The sequence below is a fragment of the Erinaceus europaeus genome, chromosome 1 (assembly GCF_950295315.1).
Source record: "Erinaceus europaeus chromosome 1, mEriEur2.1, whole genome shotgun sequence".
Taxonomy (NCBI): domain Eukaryota; kingdom Metazoa; phylum Chordata; class Mammalia; order Eulipotyphla; family Erinaceidae; genus Erinaceus; species Erinaceus europaeus.
This window is the reverse complement of record NC_080162.1, coordinates 79,573,368-79,600,490: the sequence shown is the minus strand read 5'-3', so window position 1 is coordinate 79,600,490 and position 27,123 is coordinate 79,573,368. Positions and strand designations below refer to the sequence as shown.

Genomic DNA, 27,123 nt, shown 5'->3' with positions numbered 1-27,123 from the left:
TTTCTAGGTCTGTTTTACTGTGTATCATCTTGAGCATTAGATGTTCCTTGTTTCTTTCTCTGTGGCACTCTTTCCAGTAACTTTTGCAAGGCAGGTCTGGGAATAGCAAATATCTTTAGTCTTTATATCTGGCACTGTTTTGATTGCTCTTTTATATTTGAATGATAGTCTTGTGGGGTAAAGTATATGTGGTTGGTAGTTGTTGACTTTTAAAATCTGGAATATACCACTCCTGGCCTCTGTGGTTCCTGAAAAAAACCTTGATATGAGTCTGACTGTACAGACTTCTTAAAAAAATTTTTCTTAAATATTTTATTTATTTGGCTAGAGAGCCTGAGGAGATAAGAGGAGAGGGACAGAGACACCTGCAGCACTGCTTCACCACTTGTGAAACTTTTCCCTTGCAGATAGGGGCCAGGGACTTGAATCCAGGTCCTTGTGCACTATAGTATGTGCACTCAACCAGGTGTGCATACAGCTGGCCCCATAAAGCCTTTATTAGTCACTTCTTTTTCCTGGTGACTTGTAAAATGTTTTCTTTTTTATTTTAATTTTTAATTTCCTCCTTTTTGTTGCCCTTGTTTATCATTGTTGTTGTTATTATTGCTGTCATTGTTGGATAGGACAGAGAGAAATGGAGAGGAAGACAGAGAGGAGGAGAGAAAGATAGATACCTACAGATCTGCTTCCGCCTGTGAGGCGACTTCCCTGTGGGTGGGGAGCCAAGGGCTCGAACCAGGATCCTTACTCCAGCCCCTGTGCTTTGAGCTAACCCACTGTGCCACCGCCTGGCTCCCATAAAATGTTTTCTTTGTCCTTGACTTTGGATAGTTTTGCAATGATGTGCTTTGGTATAGATCTATTTGGACTTAGGAGTTTGGGTATTCTTTCTGCTTCCTGAACGTCTCTACCCTGACCATATCCCAGATTATGAAAAATTTATATTTCTTGGAATATGGTTTCTGTTCTCTTTATTTCCTTTCCTTCAGAGACTCTTGGAGAAAAAAAAAAAAGGAGGGTGGGGGTAGATAGCATAATGGTTATGTAAGAGCTCTCATGCCTGATAATTGCATATATATATATATGCATATATATCCTGATAATTGCATATATATAATCATCTTTATTAGATAGAGACAAGAAAAATCAAGAGGGGGAGAAGGTGGTAGAGAGGGAGAGAGACACCTTAGCAGTTTCACCACTTGCAAAGCTTTCTCCCTGCAAGTGGGGACCAGGGAGGGGCTCAAACCCAGGTTCTTGAGCACTTCTTCTTCTCGTGTTTGCCATTCTTCCGTAGCCAGTCAACAGCGTCAGGTTGAGCCTGATGTAAAGTTTCGAGACCTCCTTTGAATCTGGAGAGGTGGCAGTCGTTGACTATGTGGGTCATAGTCTGTCTGTAGCTGCACTGTAACATGTGTTCAACCAGGTGTGCTGCCACCTGGCCCCTGATAATAGCTTTTTAGTGGAGTCTTCAATCTCTTGAAGAGCTGCCTTAGTTCCCCCAACACCCCCCCACACACACTTTGTAGTAAGAGTGTGGCCAGTTTGTCTTCTGTTTCTGATGTTCTCTCATCTACTAGGGTAAGTCTGCTTTCTTGACTTGCTGTTTGAGACTGGGATGCATTCAAAGTGTCCTCATACCTTTTAGCTCTTCTCTGTCTATCTTAATGAAAAAAAAGGTCCTTCAGAAGTGGTAAAAATGTGCATGTTTGAAACCCAGCTTGTCAAAATAAAAGAAAGAAACCGAGTCTAGGCCAGTATTTAGGGCTGGTTGGGGCTTGTTTGGAGCTGACTTCATCTGGAGTTGAAGTCAAGGCTTCTGGAATTCAGTTTGTTGTCACAGTTTTGACTAGAGTCCCTGGCTATTGGAGGTCCTGGGGATTTAACCTGCGACCTCCCACATGCACAGTGCACTGTTTCTCCAGCTTGTGGGGTTCAACTTGTAGGTGAGAGGAAGGGTTTGCCTGGGGTTCTGACCTGAGCCTAGCCCTGGGGCAGAGGCTGCTAGGAGGTTAGGGCCTCTTTGTCTATCTGGTCCCCTGACGCCTCTGACCTTGGTTGTTCTGTATGAATTGTGACTGGCTTCACATGACTTTTATGGAGGGTTGCAGGACCAAGCCAGACCCAGCCACGTTCCTTGACCTTTGCTGGAGTCAGTGGGGACATTCCAACCCTGACCTGAATCCTGCAGAAGATCCAGAAGCTGGGACCTAGCCCTCCCTCCACCCCAGCCCCCGGTCCCATTGGCTGTGTCCACTGCTCCTGACTCAGCTCCCCATAAGTCAGGTAGGCCGCCTCATGTGCGTGAAGCCTCACTGAGCCTTCAGCTCTGAGGGGCACTGCCAGAGAGCATTGGGCTGACGATAGGGATCCTTTCCTTGAGGATCCCTCTTAGGGAAACACATCCAGTCCATCATCCCCTGATCTGCTGGGGTGTGCCTTCCTCACTGACCCCAAACCTGCCCTCCAGGAGCATCCAGGCTATGGTCCCCGCTGTGCAGCCTGGTGCCCTGGACCACCCACTGGGGTATGCTGGGACTGCTCCAAACAGGTCCTGCCTACTCCTTCTCCCTCCCATGAACCCCCAGAGGAGAGCTGTTTCCCTTTGTCTACTCCCCCATCTCAGCCAAGCTCCCCCCCCCCCACACACACCATAGCAAGCAAGGACAGCCTCAGGGAGCTGGGACAGAGGAGTATTTGGGGTTCCCTTGCTCTGCCCCAATCACACTCACACACACATCCAAAGCAGTGTTCAGTCTTCTATTAGAGCTGCTTCCTGGGGACAGATGGTCACTCTTGGCAGCCTGTAGAGCCCACACCTGAGCTGGGGGGTGTCCTGGTGGCTGGGCAGGGTCTGCGGAGGGTGTGGGCACCTTGTCTTCTGGGAGGGGAACTTAGTGAATGAGACTGTGCTGTGGCAGTGCTAGGAATTGGCTGCATGGGTACATGGGCAGAGGTGGCCCAGCCTTGGGGGGCAGCCTGTTAGAGCCCTGGCTGCAGTGGAGGCCTGGCTCCCTGTGTCTCCCCTGGTGCCTCCATAGCTCCCTGGAAAGCCCTGGTGGGAAGCTAGTGTACCCCTCACCTGACTCCTCCTGTACCAGGCTCTCTTGGCCTTTTTCCTCCACGGGGAGTTGGGAGGACCTGCCGAGCAGGTCCTGTGGGGTCCTGGGTGTGGAGTCGGCATGGTGTGTGTGTGTGGGGTGGGTTGGGGTGCTGTGTGTGACTGGGACAGGGCTCAGCTGTTGGCCGATGGGGCCTAGTCGTCTTTGTCCTTGGCGCCATGCTTGAGGATGCGGGTGAACTCCACGTAGTTGAAGTTGCCTTTCTTATCGATGGGCGCCTCCCGGTACATCTCGTCCACCTCCTCATCTGTGAAGCGGTCGCCCATGGTGGTGAGCAGCTCCCGGAGGTGGTCCTCATGGATGACACCTGGGGATGGGGCCAGGCCCATGAGGCTGCGTACGCAGCCTGGGGCCCACTGCCAGCTTGCAGACCTTGGTGGGCCCTCTGTCCCCTGAGGGGAGTCGTACAGGACACTGTAGGGTGTCTATGGAGAGAGCCTGGGGCTGTGGGTTTGGGGACTGCTGGGAAGCTCCTGTTTTAAGAGCCTGAGCCCCAGTACTACACTGCCTAGTTTGAATGCTGGTCTCCCCTCTTCCTATTTGTGTGATCTTGAGCAAGCTACTTAGTTTCTCTGTTTGATTCAGATAACAGAAATGGTAATGTGGAAGGGGACTGTGAAGGTGCTTCTGAATGTGCTTTTGTGGCCCTTGAGAAATGTTACTACAACTGAAATTACCACACTGGCCTCACTCTGGCCTGTCCCGACCACAGCTGGCCCAGGACAGGAAGTGCCCTAGGCCTGAGCATGGAAGCTGATTGTGCTGGCTACTCTGGCTGGAAGGCTGTGGGAGGTCTGATCTCTGGGATGCTCTAAAGCAGAGGGAGGGGGATTTGGGCAACAGGTGGAAGTCTGGGAGTCGATGTGGGTCTGGTCTTTGGGGGTACAGAGTCGGGAAGCAGCCTGGCTCTTACAGTTCTGGTAGCAGATGGGTGATTTCTGTTCTGGTCTTGGGGGAGCAGGGGTCCCACCCCACCCCACTTGCACACATGGGGGTGCCCTGGGCAGGTGCCAGCCTGGGCTCTGCATCCAGGCCACCACCCAGAGGCTGCTGACCTGAGGCCTCCTCGTCAAAGCAGGCGAAGGCGTTTCTGATCACGTCCTCCGGGTCTGTGCCGTTTAGCTTCTCTCCAAACATGGTGAGGAACATGGTGAAGTTGATGGGCCCTGGCGCCTCACTCATCATGCCCTCCAGGTACTCATCCGTGGGGTTCTTCCCTGTGGCAAGAATCCACGCCCAAGGTCACAGGCCCTGTTGCCCCCCTCCCCCTAAGAGTCACACAGACGGGAGAGTTGTGTGAACTGCATAGCATGGGGCCTCCAGCCAGCCGCCCATGGCTTCTCCATCTCCCGACTCCCCAGAGCCATGGCTGCCTGCCTCTCTCTCTCCCTCATTATCTTTATTTATTTATTAGGTAGAGATAGCCAGAAATTGAGAGGGAAAGGGGTGATAGGGAGAGACACACCTGTAGCACTGCTTCACCACTCACAAAACTTTCCCCCTGCAGGTGGGGGTTGGGAACTCAAACTCTGTTCCTTGGGCATTGTACTCAACCAGGTGTGCCACCACCCACCCTCCCCCATCTCTCTCTCTCTCTCTGGGTGTTGTGCCAACTGTGCCCAAAGGGCCAGCATGGGCCTCTGCCAGCTCACCGTCTGCTGTCTGTGCCTTGCTGGTAAAGGATGTACATACAGGGCATTTGGCCCCAGAGCTGGGCCCACCTGTGAGCTAAGGATTCTCAGACTTACTTCACAGGTATGGGAGTTAAGGCAAGGCACAGAGTTTAGCTCAGCTGTCCAAGGCCACACAGTGAGCAAGGACTGGAGCCAGTATTTGAACCTAGGCAGCCAGACCACAGATTTCAGGCACAATGTTCAGTATTTTTTTTGACTTGCTTTTTATTTATTTATATATTTATTTCCTTTTGTTGTCCTTTTTTTAATTGTTGTTGTAGTTGATGTTGTTGTTAGATAGGACAGAGAGAAATGGAGAGAGGAGGGGAAGACAGAGAGGGGGAGAGAAAGATAGACACCTGCAGATCTGCTTCACCTCTTGTGAAGCGACTCCCCTGCAGGTGGGGAGCCAGGGACTCGAACCGGGATCTTCATGCTGGTCCTTGCGCTTAGCGCCACCTGCGCTTAACCCACTGCGCTACCGCCTGGCTCCTGTGTTGCCCTTGTTTTATTGTTACAATGTTCAGTACTTTTTTTGATTTGCTTTTTATTTATTTATTTATTTATTTATTTCCTTTTGTTGCCTTTGCTTCATTGTTATAGTTACTATTGTTGTTGTTGAATAGGACAGAGAGAGATGGAGAGAAGAGGGGAAGACAGAGGGGGAGAGAAAGATAGACACCTGCAGACCTGCTTTACCGCCTGTGAAGCGACTCCCCTGCAGGTGGGCAGCCGGGGGCTTGAACCAGGATCCTTGCACAGGTCTTTGTGCTTTGCATCATGTGCGCTAACCTGCTGCGCTACCGCCCGACTCCCTTCGACTAGCTTTTTTTTTAAATTTATATTTATTTATTCCCTTTTGTTGCCCTTGTTTTTTTCTTTTATTGTTGTAGTGATTATTGTTGTTATTGATGTGGTTGTTGTTGGATAGGACAGAGAGAAATGGAGAGAGGAGGGGAAGACAGGGGGAGAGAGAAAGGTAGATACCTGCAGACCTGCTTCACCGCCTGTGAAGCGACCCTGCAGGTGGGGAGCCGGGGGCTTGAACTGGGATCCTTACGCCGGTCCTTGCACTTTGCGCCACGTGCGCTTAACCCGCTGCGATACCACCCGACTCCCATCGACTAGCTTTTTATCAGAGCGCTGCTGGGCTCTGGTTTATGGTGGTGCTGGTAACTGAATCGGGACCTTTGGTCTTTTTGCATAAATACTACCTGCCCAGTCCCTTCTGGCACATTTTGAAAGTGGTCAAGCCAGGGACCTTGGAGGTGGCTCATCTTAAGTAAAGCTTGTGGCTTGAGGTCAAGTGGTGGGCCACCTGGTAGAGCACACATGAGCATTTGCAAGACCTGTGTTCAGGCTCCCAGCCCCTACCTGCAGGGTGGGCCAGTGCCACAGATGTCTAACCCCTTTGTCCCTTTTCCCCACCCCCTTTCACCCTTAATCAAAGAGAAAGGGAAAAAAACTAGAATGGCCATTGGGTGTGGAGGAGCTGTGCAAGCACCAAGCACAAATCTGTGACAGACTAGGGAGATAATGTAGTGGTTTGGGGCCTGAGGCACCAGAGGTTCCAGATACAATCTCTAGCACCACCAGATGCCAGAATTCAGCAGTGCTTGGGTAAAACAAATAAAAACAAACAAAACACAATCAAAACAACAAACTTGGGGGGAGGGGAATAGCATAATGGTTATGCAAAGAGAATGAGCCTGAAGCTCCAAAGTCCCAGGTTCAGCCCCCCCCCCCCCCCCATAAGCCAGAGCTGAGCAGTGCTCTGGTAAGAGAAAACAACAAACTTGTGCCTTGTGTGCTGAGTATCAGGCTCTGCGTTGAGTCCCATATGAAATAGCAACAAAAAGAACAAATGGAACTCGCGGAGTAGTGGTCTCGGTTTCAGTTTTGTAAAATAATAAAATAAAAACTAGGACAGGGAGATGCCTCAGTGGTAGAATGTACATGCACACCTTGTGCTGCACCAGCCCTGGGTTTGCTACCCGCCACCTCTTTAATAGAAAGTGGGGGCCAGGAGATGGTTCATCTGGTAGAATGTGTGCTGTACAGTGCACACAGTCATGGAACCGCACGAGAGCATCATGGATGCACCAACAAAACTCCACAGGTGGTGGGAAGGTGCTGAGACATCTCTGTCTCTCTCCATCTCCCTCTTTCCCTCCTGCCCTCCTCTCCTTCTCTGTAAGTAAAATGAATGGAAATATTGGACCTTGGTTAGTGTTCTAATTCTGTGCTTTAGTTTCTTTGGCCTCTTAGGGTAATTGTGAAGACAACAAGGACAGTGATTGTAAAACACAAATAATAGTGACTTGCTTAGCCCTTTGTACTATGGAATTACTGTTGAGTTCAAATTTAATTTCTACCAGGTAGTGGCTGTGTAACCTTGGGCAAATTATGTAGCCTCGCAGCCTGTGGCCTCATTTGCAAAATGAAAACGATAATCACATATAACCAGTAAGATTGCTTTGAGATTTAAGATAATAACTACACAGCCTCTTACTACAATCTTATGATTTGCTGCTCTTGCTTTAAGGATGATGCTCTTAGTGGCTTGGGAGATGGCACAGAGGCTGGAGCATTAGACTAGAACATGAGGGTCCGAGTTCCCAGCATTGTATGTGCCAGAGCCATGCTCTAAGGTCTTTCTCATTTGTTAATCTTCAAATAAAGATGTTCCTAATTAGAAGGGCATGACTAACCTGTAGATTCACCAGCATAAGCTACATGCAAGGAGTATGTGTTTCTCTGGTGGACGTGCCAGCAAGTCTTAGACTTAGGGCCTGGCAAAGGGCACTGACTTAAGTGGGTAGGGGGGAGCTGGGTGGTGGTGCACCCAGTTGAGCACACGTTATGGTGTGCAAGACTTGGGTTCAAGCCCCCAGACTCCACCTGTAGGGAGGAAGTTGCAGGAGTGGTGAAGCAAGATAGCAGGTGTGTTTCTTCCCTTCCTCTCTTTCCCTCTCCATTTCTCCCTCTGCCAGAAAAGACAAAAAAAAAAAAGTCAGGTGGGAAGCAGTCTCCTCTAAGCCTTACACTCCACTGTCCCCATAGGTCTGCTGTGACATCAAGACCCACAGTCTTACTGGGGCAGCTCTGGGGGAAGCTCAGTGATGTCAGCCTTTCCACCCCAGGTTTCGCATTCTTCCCACCAGACACCCTGGGGTGTGTATGGGGGCACAGAGTGGGCCATCTAGATGCCTGGCACTGTGTGGCCCTGGAGCTCCAGGATTGGCCTTCAGCTCAGTGCTCTCCACAAGGGGCTGGGTGTGCTTGTGCTGCGGGCATGTGGGGAGGGACAGGCGGCAGTGGAGGACTGTCCTCTGGGCCTCCACTTACCCACAGAGCACTGGTGAACTGCACTCCTGAGGTCTTTCAGCTCTGAGATTCTGATTCTGAGGAAGCTACTGGGGTAGAAGTGGGTCTGACAATTTAGCACGGTAACCTCTGAATGAGGGAGTTACTCTGGCCTCCTCTGTTGCCTCAGTTTCCCCATATATATGGTAGAAAGTCTACCTGGTTTAAATTTAAAAAATTTTTTTTTAACTCAGAGCACTGCTCAGCTCTGGCACATGGTAGTTATCAAGCCTGGGATAAGGACTTCCATGCAAGTCCTGTGCACTACTGCTGCGCTGGCTGCCCAACCCCAAGCTTTATTCTGGCAGTTAGTCCCGGCCTTTAAAGAAATGTCAACAGGCAGCCCAGCCCACCAATTCAGAATCTGACTTATTCTCGAGTCAGACTAGTCATGCTGGAACCCAGCACTGAGCTGCTCCGTACCTCAGTTCTCCTGTGTGTTAAAAGGAGAAATTAAAGGCACCTGCTGTCCACGGTGGGCCCAAAGTGGGGTCCTCTCAGCTGCACTGCCTGGCTCCTCACTGAGGGCCCCCGAGGCGCCTACCCCACTCACCCAGGGAGGCCAGCATGTCGTGCAGGTCCTCCTTGTCGATGAAGCCGTCCCGGTTTTGGTCGATCATGTTGAAGGCCTCCTTGAACTCCTGGATCTGGGACTGGTCGAACATGGCGAAGACATTGGACGTGGCCCTCTGTGGCCGCTTCTTGGTGGTCTTGGCCTTGGCCCGCTTGCTGGACATCTTGGCTTCGGGTTGGTGGGGTTTCCCTGCAGGAAGAGGGGCCCCTTGTTACTTGTGGAGGGGGTCTTACTGCCCCCCCATTGCCTCCCAGCCGCAGACACACATAGGCTTGTGCTCAGCTGTCAGCAGTGTTCTCTGCATCTCTGTGCCCATGTCTGGGAATGGGGGACAATCCCAGCAGCAGGGACTGACTGTGAAGTCCTTGGGCCAGTGCCACACATGGAGGAAGCTACGGAAAACACTCAGAATCGGGCTCAGCATCAGCTGTTGGTGCTTCCTTCCCCACCTTCATCTTTACCAGCAGTCACAACTGTCCACCTCTCTGGTTCTGAGTGCCAAACGGGGCCCAAACGGGGCGGATGTGAGGTGGCTGTGAGGGATGTGGGCCACCTTCCCAGCTCCCCCCATCCCCACAGAGATGGAAGGATCTGAATGGAGGACCCACATTCCTGACATTCCTCCTCCTCCCACCTCTCCGTGCTCCCAGCTGAAGGTTCTGGAAAGCCTTTGCTCTGTAGTCTCCCCTCCACCTCCCCACCCACACTGGCCTGGTCTCTGGAGAGGTGACTGACACTGTGCCAGTGCTCATAGTGAGGCTCCCCCAGGCCGAGAACCCCAGCTTTTGATCACTGTGGCTAGATCTCCCCAAGCCCCAGCCAGTCTCCAGTCCCACAGAAACTGCACTGAAGCTTCACTTGGAAGCCCAGCACTCAAGTCTCCGTGAACTCCTCCTGCTCCCCCCCCCACTTCCCTTCCCTTTTCTCCTTCTCTCCTTCCCTTCCTCCCACTGGTCCCTGACCCAGCGCTGCCTCCACTCTAGGCCCACTGGAGCTGTTCTCACGCCCTCAGCCTCCCCCCTGTGCCCCCTTGTTCCTCTTGGCCCCTGCCCACCTTACACGGAGCACTTACAGCTCTCTCTTCCTCCTGATCAACCCCCCAAGTGACACCAGAGCTGAGGGATGCAGCTGCAGCCCACCCACCACCCCCAGTGCACAGAGAGGGAGACTGAGGCCCTTGCCGTGGGGTGTGGGACTGTGTTTCTAGTGCCGTGTGCCCTTGGCTGGGGCTGTTGTGGGCCTAGCCACTACCCTGGCTTTTTAAAAAACTTTTTTTTGGTTGTAAGTGTCCTTAGAGCTGTCCCCAGGCCTTTGTCCCAAGACCCTGTTGAAGTCACTCTTGGTCTTTGCCCTCCCTGGGCTGGGATTCTGGCGACATCAGCCATCCCAGCAGCAGACTGTGTCCCACAACCACACCCCTGACCTGGGGTGTAGCTTTCTGCAGGGCACCCACTGTCACTGGCTGTCACCACCGCTCAGGGGTTAGGTCTGGCAGAGCTCCTTGCTGCCGTGATGCTGTCCTCACCCTCTGTGGAGCAGCCCTGGCATGACTGAAAGACTACTCAGGGCTGTGCCCATCCGGCAGTCCCGGGAGCAGGATGGGCTGCCCCTCCCCCATACAGTCAGACAGCTGCGGCCCATGAAGGGGACCCCTGGACTGGACTTAGCACTGGCTGGCAGTGGTGGTTGGTGTCCCCAGAGGAGGAATAGCTGCCCGTCACCGATGAGGGCATTGTCTTGGTTGCTGGAGGAACAGGGCCAGAGCCACCATCCACCCTGCCCGCGGCCTCCACACAGGCTGGCACCTGGCCTGGCATTGAGGTGCTGCCATCTCCCGTTACTGGTGCCCGAAATGCCACCAAGCAACAGCTCGACTGGGGGTTCCCGCCTGCCTTCACATTCTGCTCAGAGCAGCAGGAGGCGTCTGGTGCCCTAGCTCTGGCCCAGCAAGCGACCACAGCCCCCCCCCCCCCCAGATCTCAGTGACCCCAAGACCCCCAGGGCCGCACAGTCCCGACCCTCGACGTGCGGGCGGGCGGGTGGGCAGGCTCCCACCTGGTGCAGACGGAGGCGCTGTCGGTGCAGGCAGGGCGGCAGGGCGGCGGCTGTCTGTCTGTGCACACACAGTCGGTCAGTCCGCGATTCTGGCGGCGGGCGGGCCGGGCCTTACAAGGCAGAAGAATGTGTGGGGCGGGGCCCTGAGGCTGCCAGGCCTTATTTGGCCGCGACCCACAGGCGGGGGTGTGCGGGGGGGTGAACCCCCAGGCTGTACGCGCCTTCCCGGGGAGGGGGAGGGGAGAGCCGGTCTCAGGTCTCAGGTGCTCCCTCTCCCTGTCCTGGGGCCCCAGGCTGACTTCACAGGGCGCCCCCTGTCGCCCTCCGCCCATCTCTGCTCCCCAGGCGGTGGTGCTGAGGGCTCAGGGGGACCCAGCCTCAGGCCTGTCCATCACCCCCACTCTCCAGGTGCTGCCACGTGTATCTGAGAGGACGGGGCAGGAGAAGACAGGTGGCTAGAGGCATCCGGGCCAGAGTCCAGGGACTTGTCCAGCTTGGTCAGGGGCCGCTCGAGGCCGGCTTGACCCTGGGGAGGGGGGAGGGGCCACAAAGGTAGAGAAGCTGAGGGTCTAGCACAGGGAGACGGTGCAGGCTGATGGGTGAAGGGGCTGATGTGGGGCAGGGGGCAGAAGGCAGAAAGCAGAAAGCAGGGGGCAAGAGGGTGGGAGGTGGTAAGAAATGTGGGGCTTCTGGAAAGATTTCTGCATCGGGGTGGGGTGAACAGGGGAATGGGCCAAACAAATCCGATGGCTCTGGGGGCCTGGTTCTGAACAGCCATTTTCTAGGCTGGATTGGCTGTGAAAAGAGCATGTTTGAGTAGAGGTCAAAGGCTCTGTTTTGCACATAAATGTTTGAAACTATTTTGAAATAATTTCAGATTCTACAAAGAACTCCTGTATACCCTCAATGTTGCCATTGTCGTTGGACAGGACAGAGAGAAGTTGGGAGAGGAAGGGAAGATGGAGAAAGAGACACCTGCAGATGTGCTTCTCACTATGTGCACTTAACCCGATGCCACTGCCCGGCCCCCAGTTAGACCATTTTAATGCCCTGTGTGCCCTTTTAACACAGAATGCTTTAATATCTTCCCAATGAGATCAGGTGTGTTCAGGGTGAGATGGCCATAGTCTTATTATCTTCTACAAAGAATATTCTTTCCCATTTCCATAGTATAATTATAAAAATAAAAAAGTTAATACTGCTAACTTACAATTCACAGTAAAGTTTGCCAATTATCCTTTTACTGCTTTTCATATATATTTTTTCTGGTTCTGGAGCCGATCCAAGATTGTTTTATTCTGTCTCTTAATTCTCCTGTTTTCATTATCTTTTTTTTTTTAAAGATTTTATTTATTTATTTATTAATGCGAAACATAGGAGGACAGAGAAAGAACCAGGCATCACCCTGGTACACGTGCTGCCGGCGATTGAACTCAGGACCTCATGCTTGAGAGTCTGATGCTTTATCCACTGTGCCACCTCCCGGACCACTGTTTTCATCATCTTGAAGGTATTGATTTTATGTAACTCAGGAGCCAGCTCACCAGAGGAGCACAAAGCTCACAAGCATCAGGCTCAGAATGAGCCCTGGAAACACACATGCCAGAGCAATGGAACTGGGCCATCGTGTGTGCACAGTATCACCATTCAGGGCCGCGCCTAATTGAGTGCATGTTACTCTAGAACCCCTGGCCCTACCTGCAGGGGGAAAGCTTCACAAGCCGCAAATCAAGTACTACAGGTGTCTATCTCCCCCGCCCCTCTGAGGGCCACTGTGCAGGCACCAAGCCCAGCAATAGCCCTGATGGCAGTATAAAAAAAGTCAGAACAGGGGAGACACCTTCACACTGAAGCTTCCTTCATGGCTATAGCACCTCTCATGGGGTGCCATGGCTCGAACTTGAACTTGGGTCTTGTGTGTGTCAGTGCAGGTCCCCTACCTAGTGAGCTACCTCTTTGACCCCATATCACTTTTTTTCTTTTCAAATAGTTCATTATTTATTTTCCTTTTTTTTTTTTGCCCTTGTTATTTTTATCATTGTTGTGGTTATTATTATTGTTATTGATGATGTTGTTGCCAGGTAGGACAGAGAGAAATGGAGAGAAGAGGGGAAAACAGAGGGGGACAGAAAGACAGACACCTGTAGACCTGCTTCACCACTTGTGAAGCGGCTCCCTTGCAGGTGGGGAGCCGGAGGCTCGAACCGGGATCCTTATGCCGGTTCTTGAGTTCCGCGCCATATGCGCTTAACCTGCTGCGCTACAACCCTACCTCGTTTTGTTTTTTTTTTAAATAATTTTAGACCAGATAAATATATATATCAGCTCAGCTTTGCCTTTATGGTGATGGTGACTGAACCCAGGACCTTTGATACCTCAGGCATGAAAGTCTTTTTGCATAATCATTAGGCTATCTCCCCTATATTATTTATTTTGTTGCCCTTGTTCTATTGTTGTAGTTATTATTGTCATTATTGATGTCGTCATTGTTGGATAGGACAGAGAGAAATGGAGAGAGAAGGGGAAGACGGGGAGAGAAAGATAGACACCTGCAGACCTGCTTCACTGCCTGTGAAGCGACTCCCCTGCAGGTGGGGATCCGGGGGCTCGAACCAGGATCTTTATGCTGGTCCTTGCGCTTAGTGCCATGTGCATTTAACCCGCTGCACTACCACCCGACTCCCCATCTTTAATTTATTTTTATTTTTTTATTTTATTTTATTTTTTCCTCCAGGGTTATTGCTGGGCTCGGTGCCTGCACCATGAATCCACCGCTCCTGGAGGCCATTTTTTTCCCCCTTTTGTTGCCCTTGTTGTAGCTTCGTTGTGGTTATTATTATTGCCCTTGTTGATGCAATTCGTTGTTGGATAGGACAGAGAGAAATGGAGAGAGGAGGGGAAGACAGAGAAGGGGAGAGAAAGATAGACACCTGCAGACCTGCTTCACCGCCTGTGAAGCGACTCCCCTGCAGGTGGGGAGCCAGGGGCTCGAACCGGGATCCTTACGCCGGTTCCTGCGCTTTGCGCCACATGCGCTTAACCCACTGCACCACCGCCCGACCCCCATCTTTAATTTTTTATCAATTTATTCTAACGTGAGAGAATGAGAGAGAGAGAGAGACCAGAGCTCATCTCTGGTTTATAGTGGTGCTGGTGATTGAACCTGGGGCCTCAGAGCCTCATTATGTTATCTCCCCATTCCTATAAATCTTTGTGGTTTTTTAATATTTATTTTCCCTTTTGTTGCCCTTGTTGTTATTGTTGTTATTGATGTCGTTGTTGTTAGATAGGACAGAGAGAAATGGAGAGAGGAGGGGAAGACAGAGGGGGAAAGACAGACACCTGCAGACCTGCTTCACCGCCTGTGGAGCGACTCCCCTGCAGGTGGGGAGGTGGGGGTTCGAACTGGAATCCTTAAGCCAGTCCTTGGCTTTGCACCATGTGAGCTTAACCCACTGCTCTACCACCTGACTCCCTATTTTTCTTTTCTTTTTTTTTTAGATAGAGCCAGAGGGGCAGAGAGTAAGAGACTACACTACTGAAGTGTCAGTGCAGTGGAAGCCAGGCTTGAATCCTGGTCACACATATGACAGTGCAGCACATTATCTAAGTGACTTACTTCACTGTTTCCCTTACTTATTAAGGAGAGAGAACACACTAGAACTCTACTCTGGCACATGTGGTGCTGGGGATTGAACTCAAGACCTTGAGTATGAGAGTCCAGCACTTTATCCACTATACCACCTCCCAGGCCACAGAACCCAAACTTTGAAAAAATGTATTTATTTATTTATTATTGGATAGAGACAAATTGAGAGGGGAGGGGAGATAGAGAGACACCTGCAGCACTGCTTCACCACTCATGAAGCTTTCCCTGGAGATCAGCGGCTTGAACCTGAGTCCTTGCTCACGTAACGTGTGCACTTACCAGCTGTGCCAACGCCTGGCTCCTCAGACCTCAAAATCTTCTTGAAAAGGTATTTATTTATTCATATCACAGCTTTTTAAAAAAAATTTATTTATAAGAAGGAAACATTGACTAAACCATAGGATAAGAGGGGTACAACTCCACACAATTCCCACCACCAGGACTCCATATCCCATCCCCTCCCCTGATAGCTTTCCTATTCTTTATCCCTCTGGGAGTATGGACCCAAGGTCATTGTGGGATGCAGAAGGTGGAAGGTCTGGCTTCTGTAATTGCTTCCCCGCTGAACATGGGCATTGACAGGTCAATCCATACTCCCAGCCTGTCTGTCTCTTTCCCTAGTGGGGAAGGGCTCTAGGGAAGCAGAGCTCCAAGGCACATTGGTGGGGTTGTCTGTCCAGGGAAGTCTGGTCGGCATCCTGCTAGCATCTGGAACCTGATGGTTGAAAAGAGAGTTAACATACAAAGCCAAACAAATCGTTGATCAGTCATGGACCTAAAGGCTAGAATAGTGCAGATGAAGAGTTGGGGGGGGGTCCTCCATTTTGTAGATAGTTAGAACGCATATTTTAGTTATATTCCAAAGGGCCTGTGGCTATAACAGGTTTTTTTTTTTTTTTTTTGCCTGATCCTGAAATCTGATATCAGGTGGATCTAAATTATTGTCTGGGGAGGTGATGTCATGGCTGGCAGAAGGACCAGAAAGCTGCATCAGGGAAGAGAGTAGCTCCCAAGTATGGAAAAAGAGTATAAATATTGTTGATTGTAAACCCCATTGCTTTGATATGATCTGGGGCCCATATTCAGCTTAGGAGCCTATGTGACCTCTGCATCCCTGTAGATCTGGAAAAGGTATTTATTTTATGAAGGGGATGGAGATTGAAAGACCAGAGCACTATCCCATCATTTGTGGTGCCAGAGATTAAACCAGCGGCCTCGTTTGTGCGAGTGGTGGGTTCTACCTGCCTTGCCACCTCCCCTCTCCAGCTGCCTTCACAACCACTTCTGAGCCTACTGCTGAACCAGCACGAAGTGCTCCCTCAGTCATACGGCCAGCACCATCATCCATTTCCAGAACCTTTTCATCTTCCCTAACTCCTTATTCTTCCTTTCTGCCCATTCTATTTTTTTTTTTTTTTTTGCCATGAGGGTTATTCTGGGGCTCAGTGTCTACACTACAGATCCACTGCTCCCAGTGGACACTTTATTTCTATTTTACTTTTTGACAGGATAGAGAGAAATTGAGAGGGGTTAAGGGAGGGGAGGGGAGATATAGAGAAAGACACCTACAGACCTGCTTCACCACTTATGAAGTGTTCTCCCTGCAGGTGGGGAATGGTGTCTCGAACCCATGTCATTGTGATCTGTGTGTTTAACTGGGTGCACCACTGCCTGGCCCTCCCCATCCCCACCTTATTCTTTCCTTTTGTCCATTATCCTAATGAGTGTGAAGTGGTATCTCACTGTAGCTTTTATTTATATTTTCCTATTTATTAATATTAAACATTTTTTCTTATGGTCTTGTTATGAGTTATCATATGTATGTATGTGTATATATATATATATATATATATATATATATATATATATATATATATATATACACACACACACACACACACATGTAGTTGATTTTATTTTTTTTTGCCTCCATGGTTATCACTGGGGTTCGGTGCCTGCACTATGAACCCACTGCTCCTTGGCCATTTTTTTGATGTGTGTGTGTGTGTGTGTGTGTGTGTGTGTGTGTGTGTGTGTGTGTGTGTGTGTGTGTGTATGTGTGTGTGTGTGTGATAGGACAGAGAAATTGAGAGGAGGAGAAGACAGAGAGAAGGAGAGAAAGGCACCTGCAGAAACTTCACCGATTCTGAAGTTACCCCCTGCAGATGGGAACCAGGGGCTGGAACCTGAGTCCTTGCACACTTGTAGTGTGTGCTCTTAACCAGGTGTGCCACCGCCTGGCCTGCACACATTTTTTAAAATTTTAAAAAAATATTTATTTCCTTTTGTTGCCTTTGTTCTTTTATTGTAGTTATTACTGTTGTTATTGATGTCATCATTGTTGGATAGGACAGAGAGAAATGCAGAGAGGAGGGGAAAACAGGGGGAGAGAAAGACAGACACCTGCAGACCTGCTTCACTGCCTGTAAAGTGACTCCCTGCAGGTGGGGAGCCGGGGGCTCGAACCGGGATCCTTATGCCGGTCCTTGTGCCACATGTGCTTAACCCACTGTGCTACCGCCCGACTCCCCCCTCCCCATTTATATCTATATTTAACTAAGTTATTTTGGGTAGAGACAGAAATGGAGAGGGAACAAAGAGTGAGATACCAGCAGCACTACTTCACTGTTCCTAAGCTTCTCTCCCCACCCCTGCCCCCGCAGATGGGTCCTCTCACCTGGCAGTGTGTGCATTCAGCTAGGTACACGCTGCCTGTCTTCTACTGTTAGAAACATTTTTTCATGTGCCTGTTGGATATTTATATATCTTCTTTGGAGAAATGACTGTTCAAGTTCTTTGCACATTCTTAAAACGTGGCTGGTGGTTTTTATTATAAGATATTTTGAGGGAGTCGGGTGGTAGTGCAGCAGGTTAAGCGTAGGTGGCACAAAACACAAGGACTGGCCTAAGGATCCCGGTTCGAGCCTCTGGCTCCCCACCTGCAGGGGAGTCGCTTCACAAGTGGTGAAGCAGGTCTGCAGGTGTCTTTCTCTCCCCTTCTCTGTCTTCCCCTCCTCTCTCCATTTCTCTCTGTCCTATCCAACAACGATGACACCAATAACAACAATAATAACTACAACAAGGGCAAAAAAAAAAGGAAATAAATAAATATTAAAAATATTTTGAATACTAATCTCTTGTCAGAAATTGGATACATTTTTCCATCTCATGTTTTTTCCTCTGCTTAATATCTTAAATTGATAGAATTTATACACTGAAATCCACTCTTTTCGATCATGCTGTTCAGTAGTTTTAGAACATTCACAGTTGTACAGACATCACCACCATCACCCCCACAGAAGCTATAGAACCGTTGGTAATCACTGCCTGGTCCTCCCTCTGCACTCTGACGACCACAGGTCGACTTAACACTGACTTACAATATTGTAAGGCTGTAGGAGTATAATCTCAAACCCACATCTATATTTTCTACCTTTTGGATATATAACTGAGAGTGGAATTGCCAGGTTATTGGTGACTATGTTTAATTCTCTTGTAGACATCAGTGTTTTTATTGAAAAACAATGTCTTGGGGGCTGGCTGTGGTGGCACACCTAGTTAAGTGCACACATTACAATGCACAAGGACCCAGGTTCAAACCCCTCACCTGCAGGGGGAAAGCTTCACAAGTGGTGGAGCAGTGCTGCTGGTGTCTTTCTTCCTTTCCTCTCAATTTCTGGCTGTCTATATCAAATAAAGATTAAAAAAAAAGAAGAAAATGTCTTTAGCAAACAGAGGTGGCTTAACTTCTTCCCAGTCTGGATGCCATCAACCCAATCATTTTCCTGTCTAATTGTCCGGCTGGAAAGTCTAGTGCAGAGCTGAACAGAAGTGGTTAGAACCAGCATCCGTGTCTTCTGGTTTTAGGGGGACACTGTGAAGTCTTTCTCTGTTCAGTGTGATGCCAGCTGTGGATTTCTCTCGGATGTCCTGTATCAACTCCAGGGAGTCCTTTTCTAGTCTTTTATTATTATTATTATTATTATTTGTTAGAAGCAGAGAGAAATCAAGAGGGATGGGGAAGATAGAGAGGGAGAGAGATAGAGAGATACAGGTAGACCTGCCTCACAGCTCATGAAGCTCCCCTCCCTGCAGGTGGGGACCAGGGGTTTGAACCCAGGTCTTTTGCACTGTGATGTGTGCACTCAGCCAGGTGCACCACTGCTTGGCACAAGCCTGCAATTTTTTTTTTTTAACCAGAGCACTGTTCAGCTCTGTCTTTATTATTATTATTAAATATTTATTTATTCCTTCCCTTTTGTTGCCCTTATTTTATTGTTGTAGTTATTATTGTTGTTATTGATGTTGTCATTGTTGGATAGGACAGAGAGAAATGGAGAGAGGAAGGGAAGACAGAGAGGGAGAGAGAAAGACAAGACACCTGCAGACCTGCTTCACCGCCTGTGAAGCAACTCCCCTGCAGGTGGGGAGCCGGGGGCTCGAACCAGGATCCTTACCCCAGTCCTTGAGCTTTGAGCCACCTGCGCTTAACCCGCTGCGCTACCATCCAGATTCCTCAGCTTCTAGTCTTTTCTTTTATAAATCATTTTATTGAGAAAATAGTGATTTAGATGGATGTTGTCATGGGGTCCAATTCTACATCTCCCCCCAAATGGGTGTCAGCACCCTGCTCACTCCACCCAAGGGGGCTGGGCTGTGGGTCCCTGTGACTCTACCTGCTGGGAACCCCAGCTCTGCTGCGATGGGCCACAGTTCACAAAGGTCTCACCCTGCGTGGTCACCCCTGCTTTGTTTCTCAGGTTCTACCACCTCCTGGTTTATTTCATGTAATACGGTTTTCAGGAAAATTTTTTTTGTGGGGGACACACTAGAGCAGAGCACTGCCCCACTCCAGCATATGTGATGCTGGGGATTGAACCCAGTGTGCAGGTCCTGTGCTCTACTCCTGGAGCTATCTCCCCAGCTGCTGTTTCTGGTTTCTTTTGAGTGTTTTGTCAGGCCCCATGGTGGGAACAGCATGGAAGTGCTGCCATGCTCGGAGGTCTGAGGTGACCTTCCCCACCATCAGGAACGTGAACTCTGGTCACCTGGCTAACGTCTGCCAGACTGGCCCATCCTAGAGTTACCTTCTTCTCTTTTGCAATGAATTTGTGCCTGTGAGCAATTTCCCTCTCTCTCTCTCTCTCTCTCTCTCTCTCTCTCTCTCTCTCTCGTGCTTCTTGGAGACTGGGTATTCTGGTTAGTCATCATCACGCTCTTCACCTGCAGGCTATTCCATCATTGCTGTGATATTGTCACACTGTGATTTTCTACCCTTTCACCTCCTTTTGCTCTTGCTGCTTGGCAGACATGTTAATTTTGAGATTGGGCCTCCAGTGGAGATGATGAGTAGGAAGTGGAGTTCAGGGAAGGTACGTGCTGTAGACTCAGACCCCTGCCGGTCACAAGGGCTTCCCAGGCCTGGGGTCTGCTGACATGTTTCAGAGACAGACCCTGGTGCTGTCCGTCGGCCTGCTGTGGCTCCAGGAGACTGGAGGCCGCTGTGTTGAGGAGCTGGGTTCTGAGCAAGGAAGTGCCCGTGTTCCACTCAGTCAGTGAAGGCCTTTACTGTGAAGCCCGGCATCCCCCTCCCTGGGTGGCAGCAGTCTCACAGGTGAGCCCTTCACTGCCAGTTTTGAGAACTGTCATCTTTCAAGCCCAGTTCAGCCATTGCCCTCTCTGTGAAGCCCTGTGCCAGGCACTGAGACCCATAAAGATACTCAAGTCCTGCCTGAAGGGAGCCCACTGTCTCCTAGAGGAGACAGATGTAGTCACACAGATACAAGTGTCATGATAGTGACAGCAACAGGCAAGTGAATTGACTCATGGTTCTCGTGGAGGGTTTGCCTCTATCTGGTTTGGCCCTCAAGGATGCTTGGAGGAAATCCCCTGCAGAGATGCAGCTGGCGGGGAAGCTGGGGACGGGGGACACTGCTCCCTGTGCATGCCTGGAGCTGAGGCTGGACTTTCTTCTGCTGTCCCCTCCTGCAGAATGCTCTGAGCAGAGGGTGACTTTTGGCACAGAAAGTGGACCTGTGTGAAGATCCTGGCTACCATAAGGAGGGGCAGTGGGGACTATGTTGCTTTTTGCTTTATTTATTTTTCCTTTTGTTGCCCTTGTTTTTTGTTTTTGTAGTTATTGATGTTGTCGTTGTTGGATAGGACAGAGAGAAATGGAGAGAGGAGAGGAAGACAGAGAGGGGGAGAGAAAGACAGACACCTACAGACCTGCTTCACCACCTGTGAAGTGATTCCCCAGTAGGTGGGGAGACCTGGGCTCAAACAGTGATCTTTATGCTGGTCCTTTTGCGCCATGTGCGCTTAACCCACTGCGCTACCACCTGAATCCCTGCTTTATTTTAAATGATGTACTAACTGGGCCTGGGGAAGAGCTTCACTCTGACTTACATAGTCTGTGGATGGACCTCAAGCTTGATCTTTGCTGGCCCCATGGTGCCAGCCTGAGCCACATGTTGACCTTTTTTTTTTTTTCTAAGAATTTATTTATTTATGAGATAGGAGGAGAGAACCAGACATCACTCTGATACATGTGCCGCCAGGATAGAACTCAGGACCTCATGGTTGAAAATCCAATACTTTATCCACTGCGCCATCTCCTGGACCACATGTTGACCTTTTAAAGCAGATTCAAATGACACAACTTTGTGGTAGGAACTTTTCTGCTTCAGTCTCTGGGGTCCTCAGCAGCTCTGTTGGTGGCAATGACTGTGTTATCCTGGCCATAAGGCCCCTGAGCCCAGAGTGGCCTCTGGATGTGACCCAGCCTTCTCTAAAGGCAATAGGGTGACACTGCACAAGTCTTGAGGTCCAGCTCCCTGCCACTCTGACATCAGCATGAGGTGCTGCCAGTCTTTCTGTTCAACTGCCTCCCTGAAAGAAGAGTGTGGGTATGGGACACCACCTGTCACATTCTAGTTCTTACTGCTTAATGTGAATCTAGCCCTCATAAAACACTCTACAAGACACCTGATACTTAGAAAATGTTGGGAAACTTTTTTTTTTTGCCTCCAGGGTTATTGCTGGGGTTTGGTGCCTTGTACCATGAATCCACTGCTCCTGGAGGCTATTTTTACCCCTGGTTGTTTTATCGTTGTTGTGATTATTATTGTTGTTGGATAGGACAGAGAGGAAGGGGAGAGAAAGACACCTGCAGACCTGCTTCACCGCTTGTGAAGCGACCCCCCCCACAAGTGGGGAGCCAGGGGCTCGAACCAGGATCTTTATGCCTTGTGCCATGTATGCTTAACCCACTGAGCTACTGCCCAACCCCCTGGAAGTTATTTTTGATTCAGAGTGAAGAGACATAACTGGATGCAGATGAGGTCACAGAAGCTGTTACTGGGCAGCATGGCTGCACCTCATCACTGTTATGTCTGGGTGCCGGTATTCCCATGGACAGGGGCGGTGCCCCCAGGCTGCTTCTTTCATGTCCCAAGGGAAAAACCTGTGTATGTACCTGAGAGGATAGCCACAAGCAAGGTGAGGTAGTGACGGCTGCTGGTTTAGGTCAATGTACTTCCACTTTTCGAATGAGGTGTCCCTCTTCTGCTGTGTTAACAGGTCTACAAGTAAGTGCACGAAACCACTGTGGTCATGATCTGACTCTCAACATGCCTCCCCAGCCACAGGAGAAACACTCAGGCTCTGAAAGGGTCAGAGTTCCCCCTGACCTGCTGGGAATAGCTGGGCTGCTAGCTGGACAGTGGGCCTCAAGTCCCCCAGATTCACTCTCACCCCTGAGTGTTGGGCTCAATGCCCCAGGCAGCCTCAGAACCTCTTCACTGTCTAGTCACCTTTAGCCACAAGCGGGACAGGAGGCTAGATGCTCAGCCACTACCAGCAGGAATCAGGTTGTGAGCCTGTAAGGAAAAGACTGGCTGGGTGATGCTGTGTCCCAGAGCCTAGCATGTACTTTTTCCTGGCTCTCCTGACCACCACCACACGCCCTATGTCCTTCAGGGCTTGATCAGAATGCTTGTGCCCAGACGACTTGCTGGTGGTGCTGCCACGGGCTCCCACAGCCTCCCTCTGCTGCTGTAGATCTCAATGTGGCTGACTATCAGTCTGTCTCCCTCTGGGGGTGGCCTGGTGGAGGCAGCTGCTGAGAGGGGTGTGTGGCTTATTAGGGCTGCACATCTTGGTTCCCAGGAAGGTGCTACACATTTTCCTGGTGAGGAGACCACTCAGTCTTCTGCCTGGGGTGACAGCCTGGTATGTGAGATGCCTCTTAGAGAGGTACGCCCCTTACCCCACTACAATAACACCATGAGCCCTTGGTACACGTTACCTCATTTATTCTCACAACATGCCTGTGAGGTAGGGAGGGGCAGGGACTGTCCCCATTTTACAGAGGAGGAAGTTGAGGCACACAGAGGTCAAGTGACTTGCCCAAGGTCACAGACGGCTGCCAAGCTGGAATGGGGCCCCTGACCAGGCCCTTGTTCACCTGGGCCCCTGCAGCAAGTACCAGAGAGGAGGGCATCTCCATAGCAGAGAGCATCTCGCCTGCACTGGCCTGAGAGCTTGCCCTCCCCGCCCCACAGGCCGGGCCACTGCAGCTCAGGGCTCATGACACCCTGGGAGTGGGGCTGGGGAGAGGGTGAGAAAATAGAACAGAACAGAAAACTCAGAGGCTGGGCAACTAGGCCCATGGCTAGGGAGAGGGTGGGAAACAAAAAATAAAAAAGGCTGCTTACACACAAAGTATATATTTTTACACACACTTGTACACACACCTAGATATAGTACATGTAAAAATATATGCTATTCACACACCCGCCTCCTGCCAGGTGCCCCGAGAGCCAGCGGTGGCGCTGGTGGGCATGGGTGAGCAGATGGGCGATTGTTAAATATACACTCTAAGGTCTATGTGCATATGTACACATACGTACAGACACAGCCACCTGCCCTTCAGGGACTGTACACAGGCTCGGCTGGGGACGGACCCCTGCAAATGAGGCCCCTTTGCTCTCAGATGCCCCTTGCAAGTCACTCTGAGTCGTATCTTTTGTTGAAGGAAGAAGGGGCTGGAGAGAAGAGAAAGGCTGGCGTCTGGCGTGTGGTAACTGGCTTTTCTCTCATTCTCCTCCCATCTGTCAGAGGAGAGTCACTGGCGAGGGCTGCTCCTGCTGGGAGGAACCTGTATCTGTGTGGGCGCACGTGTGACTGTGTGTGTGAGCACTGGGTGGGGGAGGGGATCATGTCCGTCGCTCTGGCCGCTCAGCCACAGAAAGGGCTGAGAACCACAAAGCCGCTAGCCAGGATGGTGACCCCTGTGTGAGCTCTGAAGGGAAGAGAGAAAAACGTAAGAACGAAAACTCCAAGGTCAGAGCGGGGGTAGCCAGGAAAAGGAAGGACATGGCAGATGCCCAAGGTTGTCCTTGGACTGTTGTCATCTTGTAAACAAGCTAGTTTAAGTTCTCATTAGATAGAACAAGTAAAAAGACCACAGTCAGGCTGGGCCAGGGAGCTGCTGAAGTCCATCTATCTAAGTCCACCCTGGCCAGCAAGAGGGGGAAAAAAAAGTTTAAAAATTTTGTTTTCGTGTGTGACGTTTTCATAACCTAAAGCTGGGAGGGACCCAAAAAAGCCAAATTGTGAGCCCTTTGTATGCGTCAATTTGAAAGTTGGCTCAGGGTCTCTAGACAGAAGGACCATACTAAAGGCTGAGAAAATTTTGTTCCATTTGCGTTTAGTTTGTGTGGCTTTTTCTTTTTTTTTAAAATGACTTAGAATAGTTTCCTTCCTGGTCTCAGAGCCGGGTCTGGGCTTCAGGGACATAGATCTCGATGCTGTCCGCGCTCTCAGTGGCCGAGTTCTGCCGCACAGAAGCTGCCCGCTTGGCCGCCAGCAGTCTCTTGCGGGCCTCCTGACGCTGCTTGTCTCCTGCGTCAGAGGCCTTGTCGCGGCTCACTGCCGGCTTGGATTTGGCTGGCTTCTTTGGGACGGGAGGGGGTGGTTTCTTCTCTTCCTTTAGTAAAACAGTGAAGAGGGAAGGAAAATAAAATAAAGGTGCCACCTCTCACGTGGCACTACCCCCACTATAATCCGGCAGCTGGGGTGTCCACCCCAACCCTCTCGCATCAAGCAACACACATCTGGAATCAGGAAGCCACAAGAAGCAATGATAGTGGGAATAGCACAAGGCACAGGAGCAGAAAGCAAGCTTAGAATCCTAGAATGTTCTAGCAGGAAGGGATGGGCAGATTATTTGTTCCCACCCCTTTGAACCATTGGGAGTCTGAGACTAAAAGTCACGTCCCCTGGCTCCCAGGTTATATTTTCACACACTGTTCTAGGGAGCTTCGACTTTTCAGGTCACTGTCAAGGAGCTAATAACCACAGGGTCATCGGGTAGACTGCTTCACAGAAGGAAGTCGCCCCCCACCCCACGAGGACCATTTCGCAGACACCAGAGTGTCTGCATGCACGCTGTGGGTAGTGTCTTGGAGGAACCCATTTTTTTCAACATGCAGGGTGGGGTGGCATGCTTTTTGGGGAGGGGCCTCTGCACGAGCAGCAAGCATGGACCCCACACACTGATGGATGTGAGCCCCCAGCTCAAAGACGAGACACGGAGAAGGGAGCCAAGCAGCACTGACCGATGTGGGCAGCGTTATTGCCGACCAGGAATTTGTCCCTGGACTTCCCCTCCGCACTGCTCCATGCTCACCTTCCTCTTCTCCGGGGTTTCCACCAGCTGCCAGTTGTTGGCCTTGAGGTGGTAGAGTTCATCAAACTTCATGCTGATGTCCTCGATGGACAGCTGTAGCAGGTCCCAGAACCCTGCCAGGTCCTGGGCTGTTGGACGGGGGTTGGCATCAGGGTTCTGTGGGGACAGACAGGTGTCAATGGGCAAGCAAAGAAAGCACAGGCCTATCTTGTACCCCGCCCCCCATAGTCTCACTCCCGTTTTTCTGAGAGAAGAGGCCTTCATCCTACTGAGATGAACCAGCTCCTTCCAAGGTTCTGTTACCTAACACTACATCCACCTTCCCAGGCCACACAGCCCCTGGCTAGGTGGAAAGAGGCTTCAACAGGAAAAGATGGTCTCCTAACAGGTAAGAAACACCGAGTGGTTTCTCTAGTTTATTTATTTATTCCCTTTTGTTGCCCTTGTTGTTCAATAAACGAAGAGAAATCGAGAGGGGAGGGAAAGACAGACACCTGCTTCAATGCTTGTGAATCAACTCCCCTGCAGGTGGGGAGCTGGGGCTCGAACCAGGATCCTTAGGCCAGTCCTTGTGCCATGTGCACTTAACCCACTGCGCTCCCGCCCATCTCCTGGTTTCTCTAGTTGTTATCCTCTTTTTTAGATAAAGTCTTACATCACTAAACAGTGGCTGTTGTAACAGTTCATTTTTTCTTTTTCCAGACACTGAGGTTTATCACCATCTTTCCAATGGCATGAAGATGCAATCAATACCATGTCTGTGTTATGAAGGAGGTGAGAAGCTTAGAGTGCAAACACAGCTGGAAGTCCTGCTGTGTAGGAATTACACTTACCAAATTTTGCTCACAGAGGCCCCGGAACTGCTGGAATTTCTGGGACATTAGTAGCTGAGCACTGCCCACAGCACTGAGGACTTTTCCTAAGACTGAGAAAGAGAAGGTAGAAAGACTGAGCAGAACACGATGTTTCCGGATCTGGATCATGCGATACATTTGGTGATCTCTATTTACATGACAATCATGCGATACATTTGGTGATCTCTATTTACATGACAATCCAAACAATACAAAGAAAAGGGGATGTGTGATTTACTTTTAATATTTATTTATTCCCCTTTTGTTGCCATTATTGTCGTCGTTGGATAGGAGAGAGGGAGAGAAAGACAGACACCTGCAGACCTGCTTCACTACCTGTGAAGTGACTCTTCTGCAGATGGGGAGCCGGGGCTCGAACTGGGATCCTTAAGCCGGTCCTTGTGCCACCTGTGCTTAGCCCGCTGCGCTACCGCCCGACTCCCCGTGATTTACTTTTCATTTAATACTTTTTTGGATGAAGAGATACCAGCAGTACTACTTGTAAAGCTTTTCCCCCGGCAGGGGTACACGCACCCCCTCGTTCTTAGTAATCTGTACCCAGTTAAGCACACTAGTACCTAAATGGGCACAAAGTTTCTTTTGTGGGGGTGGATAAAATGCTAAGTTAGGCAGTAGTGATGATCACACCACACACTAAACAAATGATTTAGAACAACGATTTTTTATGGTATTTATACCTCATAATATTCAAAACAAGTGGAATGGATAAATAAGCATATTTTCTTAATATTTATTTCCTTAGCCTCCAGGGTTATCGCTGGGGCTCGGTGCCAGCACTATGAGTCCACTGCTCCTGGAGGCCATTTTCCCATTTTATAGGATAGGGAGAAAGACACCAGCAGACCTGCTTCACTGCTTGTGAAGTCCCCCCCCCCCACAGGTGCGGAACCACAGTCCTTGCAACTTTGTACTATGTGTGCCATGACCCGGCCCCAATATATGTATTTTTTCAGGGCTACTGCAGCCTGCACTATGAACCCACTGCTCCTGGAGGCCATTTTATTGTTGGTGGTGTTATTGGATAGGACAGAGGGAGAGAAAGACAGACACCTACAGACCTGCTTCACCACCTGTAAAGTGATCCCCCTGTAGGTGGGGAGCCGGGATCCTTGTGCC

At 50.2% G+C, this 27,123-nt stretch overlaps 2 protein-coding genes and 1 long non-coding RNA gene across 13 annotated transcripts in view; 1 reads left to right on the top strand and 2 right to left on the bottom strand.

Moving 5' to 3' along the window:
* LOC132538068 (uncharacterized) overlaps positions 1-27,123 on the top strand; it is an 89,494-nt gene that overhangs the window by 33,980 nt on the left and 28,391 nt on the right. The window contains exon 3 of the long non-coding RNA XR_009549478.1: positions 25,835-25,906. This is a non-coding gene — a long non-coding RNA (uncharacterized LOC132538068). The remainder of the gene's footprint in view (positions 1-25,834; positions 25,907-27,123) is intronic.
* On the bottom strand, positions 2,747-10,935 carry MYL9 (myosin light chain 9). Its single transcript, XM_007518428.3, has 4 exons — positions 10,791-10,935; positions 8,715-8,924; positions 4,178-4,339; positions 2,747-3,429 (listed from the first exon to the last, which is right to left on the bottom strand). The coding sequence occupies exons 2-4, from the start codon at positions 8,896-8,898 to the stop codon at positions 3,257-3,259; spliced, it is 519 nt and encodes a 172-aa protein (XP_007518490.1). The 5' UTR covers positions 8,899-8,924; positions 10,791-10,935; the 3' UTR covers positions 2,747-3,256.
* The window catches only part of DLGAP4 (DLG associated protein 4), a 234,834-nt gene continuing 230,448 nt past the window's right edge, over positions 22,738-27,123 (bottom strand). For 8 of the 11 annotated variants that reach the window (XM_060189436.1, XM_016186139.2, XM_060189405.1 and 5 more), the window contains 3 exons: positions 25,966-26,057; positions 25,133-25,288; positions 24,166-24,430 (listed from right to left, as the gene is read on the bottom strand). In XM_060189436.1, coding sequence (XP_060045419.1) covers positions 24,212-24,430; positions 25,133-25,288; positions 25,966-26,057 — 467 coding nt within the window. In that variant the 3' untranslated portion in view covers positions 24,166-24,211. Of the gene's footprint in view, positions 24,431-25,061; positions 25,289-25,965; positions 26,058-27,123 lie in introns of all 11 variants that reach the window. The other 3 variants (XM_060189385.1, XM_060189379.1, XM_060189392.1) reach the window with 2 other exon arrangements.

Coding starts and splice junctions, on each gene's coding strand:
- MYL9 (XM_007518428.3), bottom strand. CDS start 8,898: ATGTCCAGCAAGCGGGCCAAGGCCAAGACCACCAAGAAGCGGCCACAG. Junction 4,340..8,714: donor CGACATGCTGGCCTCCCTGG/GTGAGTGGGGTA, acceptor TTCTTGCCACAG/GGAAGAACCCCACGGATGAG. Junction 3,430..4,177: donor CTTTGACGAGGAGGCCTCAG/GTCAGCAGCCTC, acceptor CCCCATCCCCAG/GTGTCATCCATGAGGACCAC.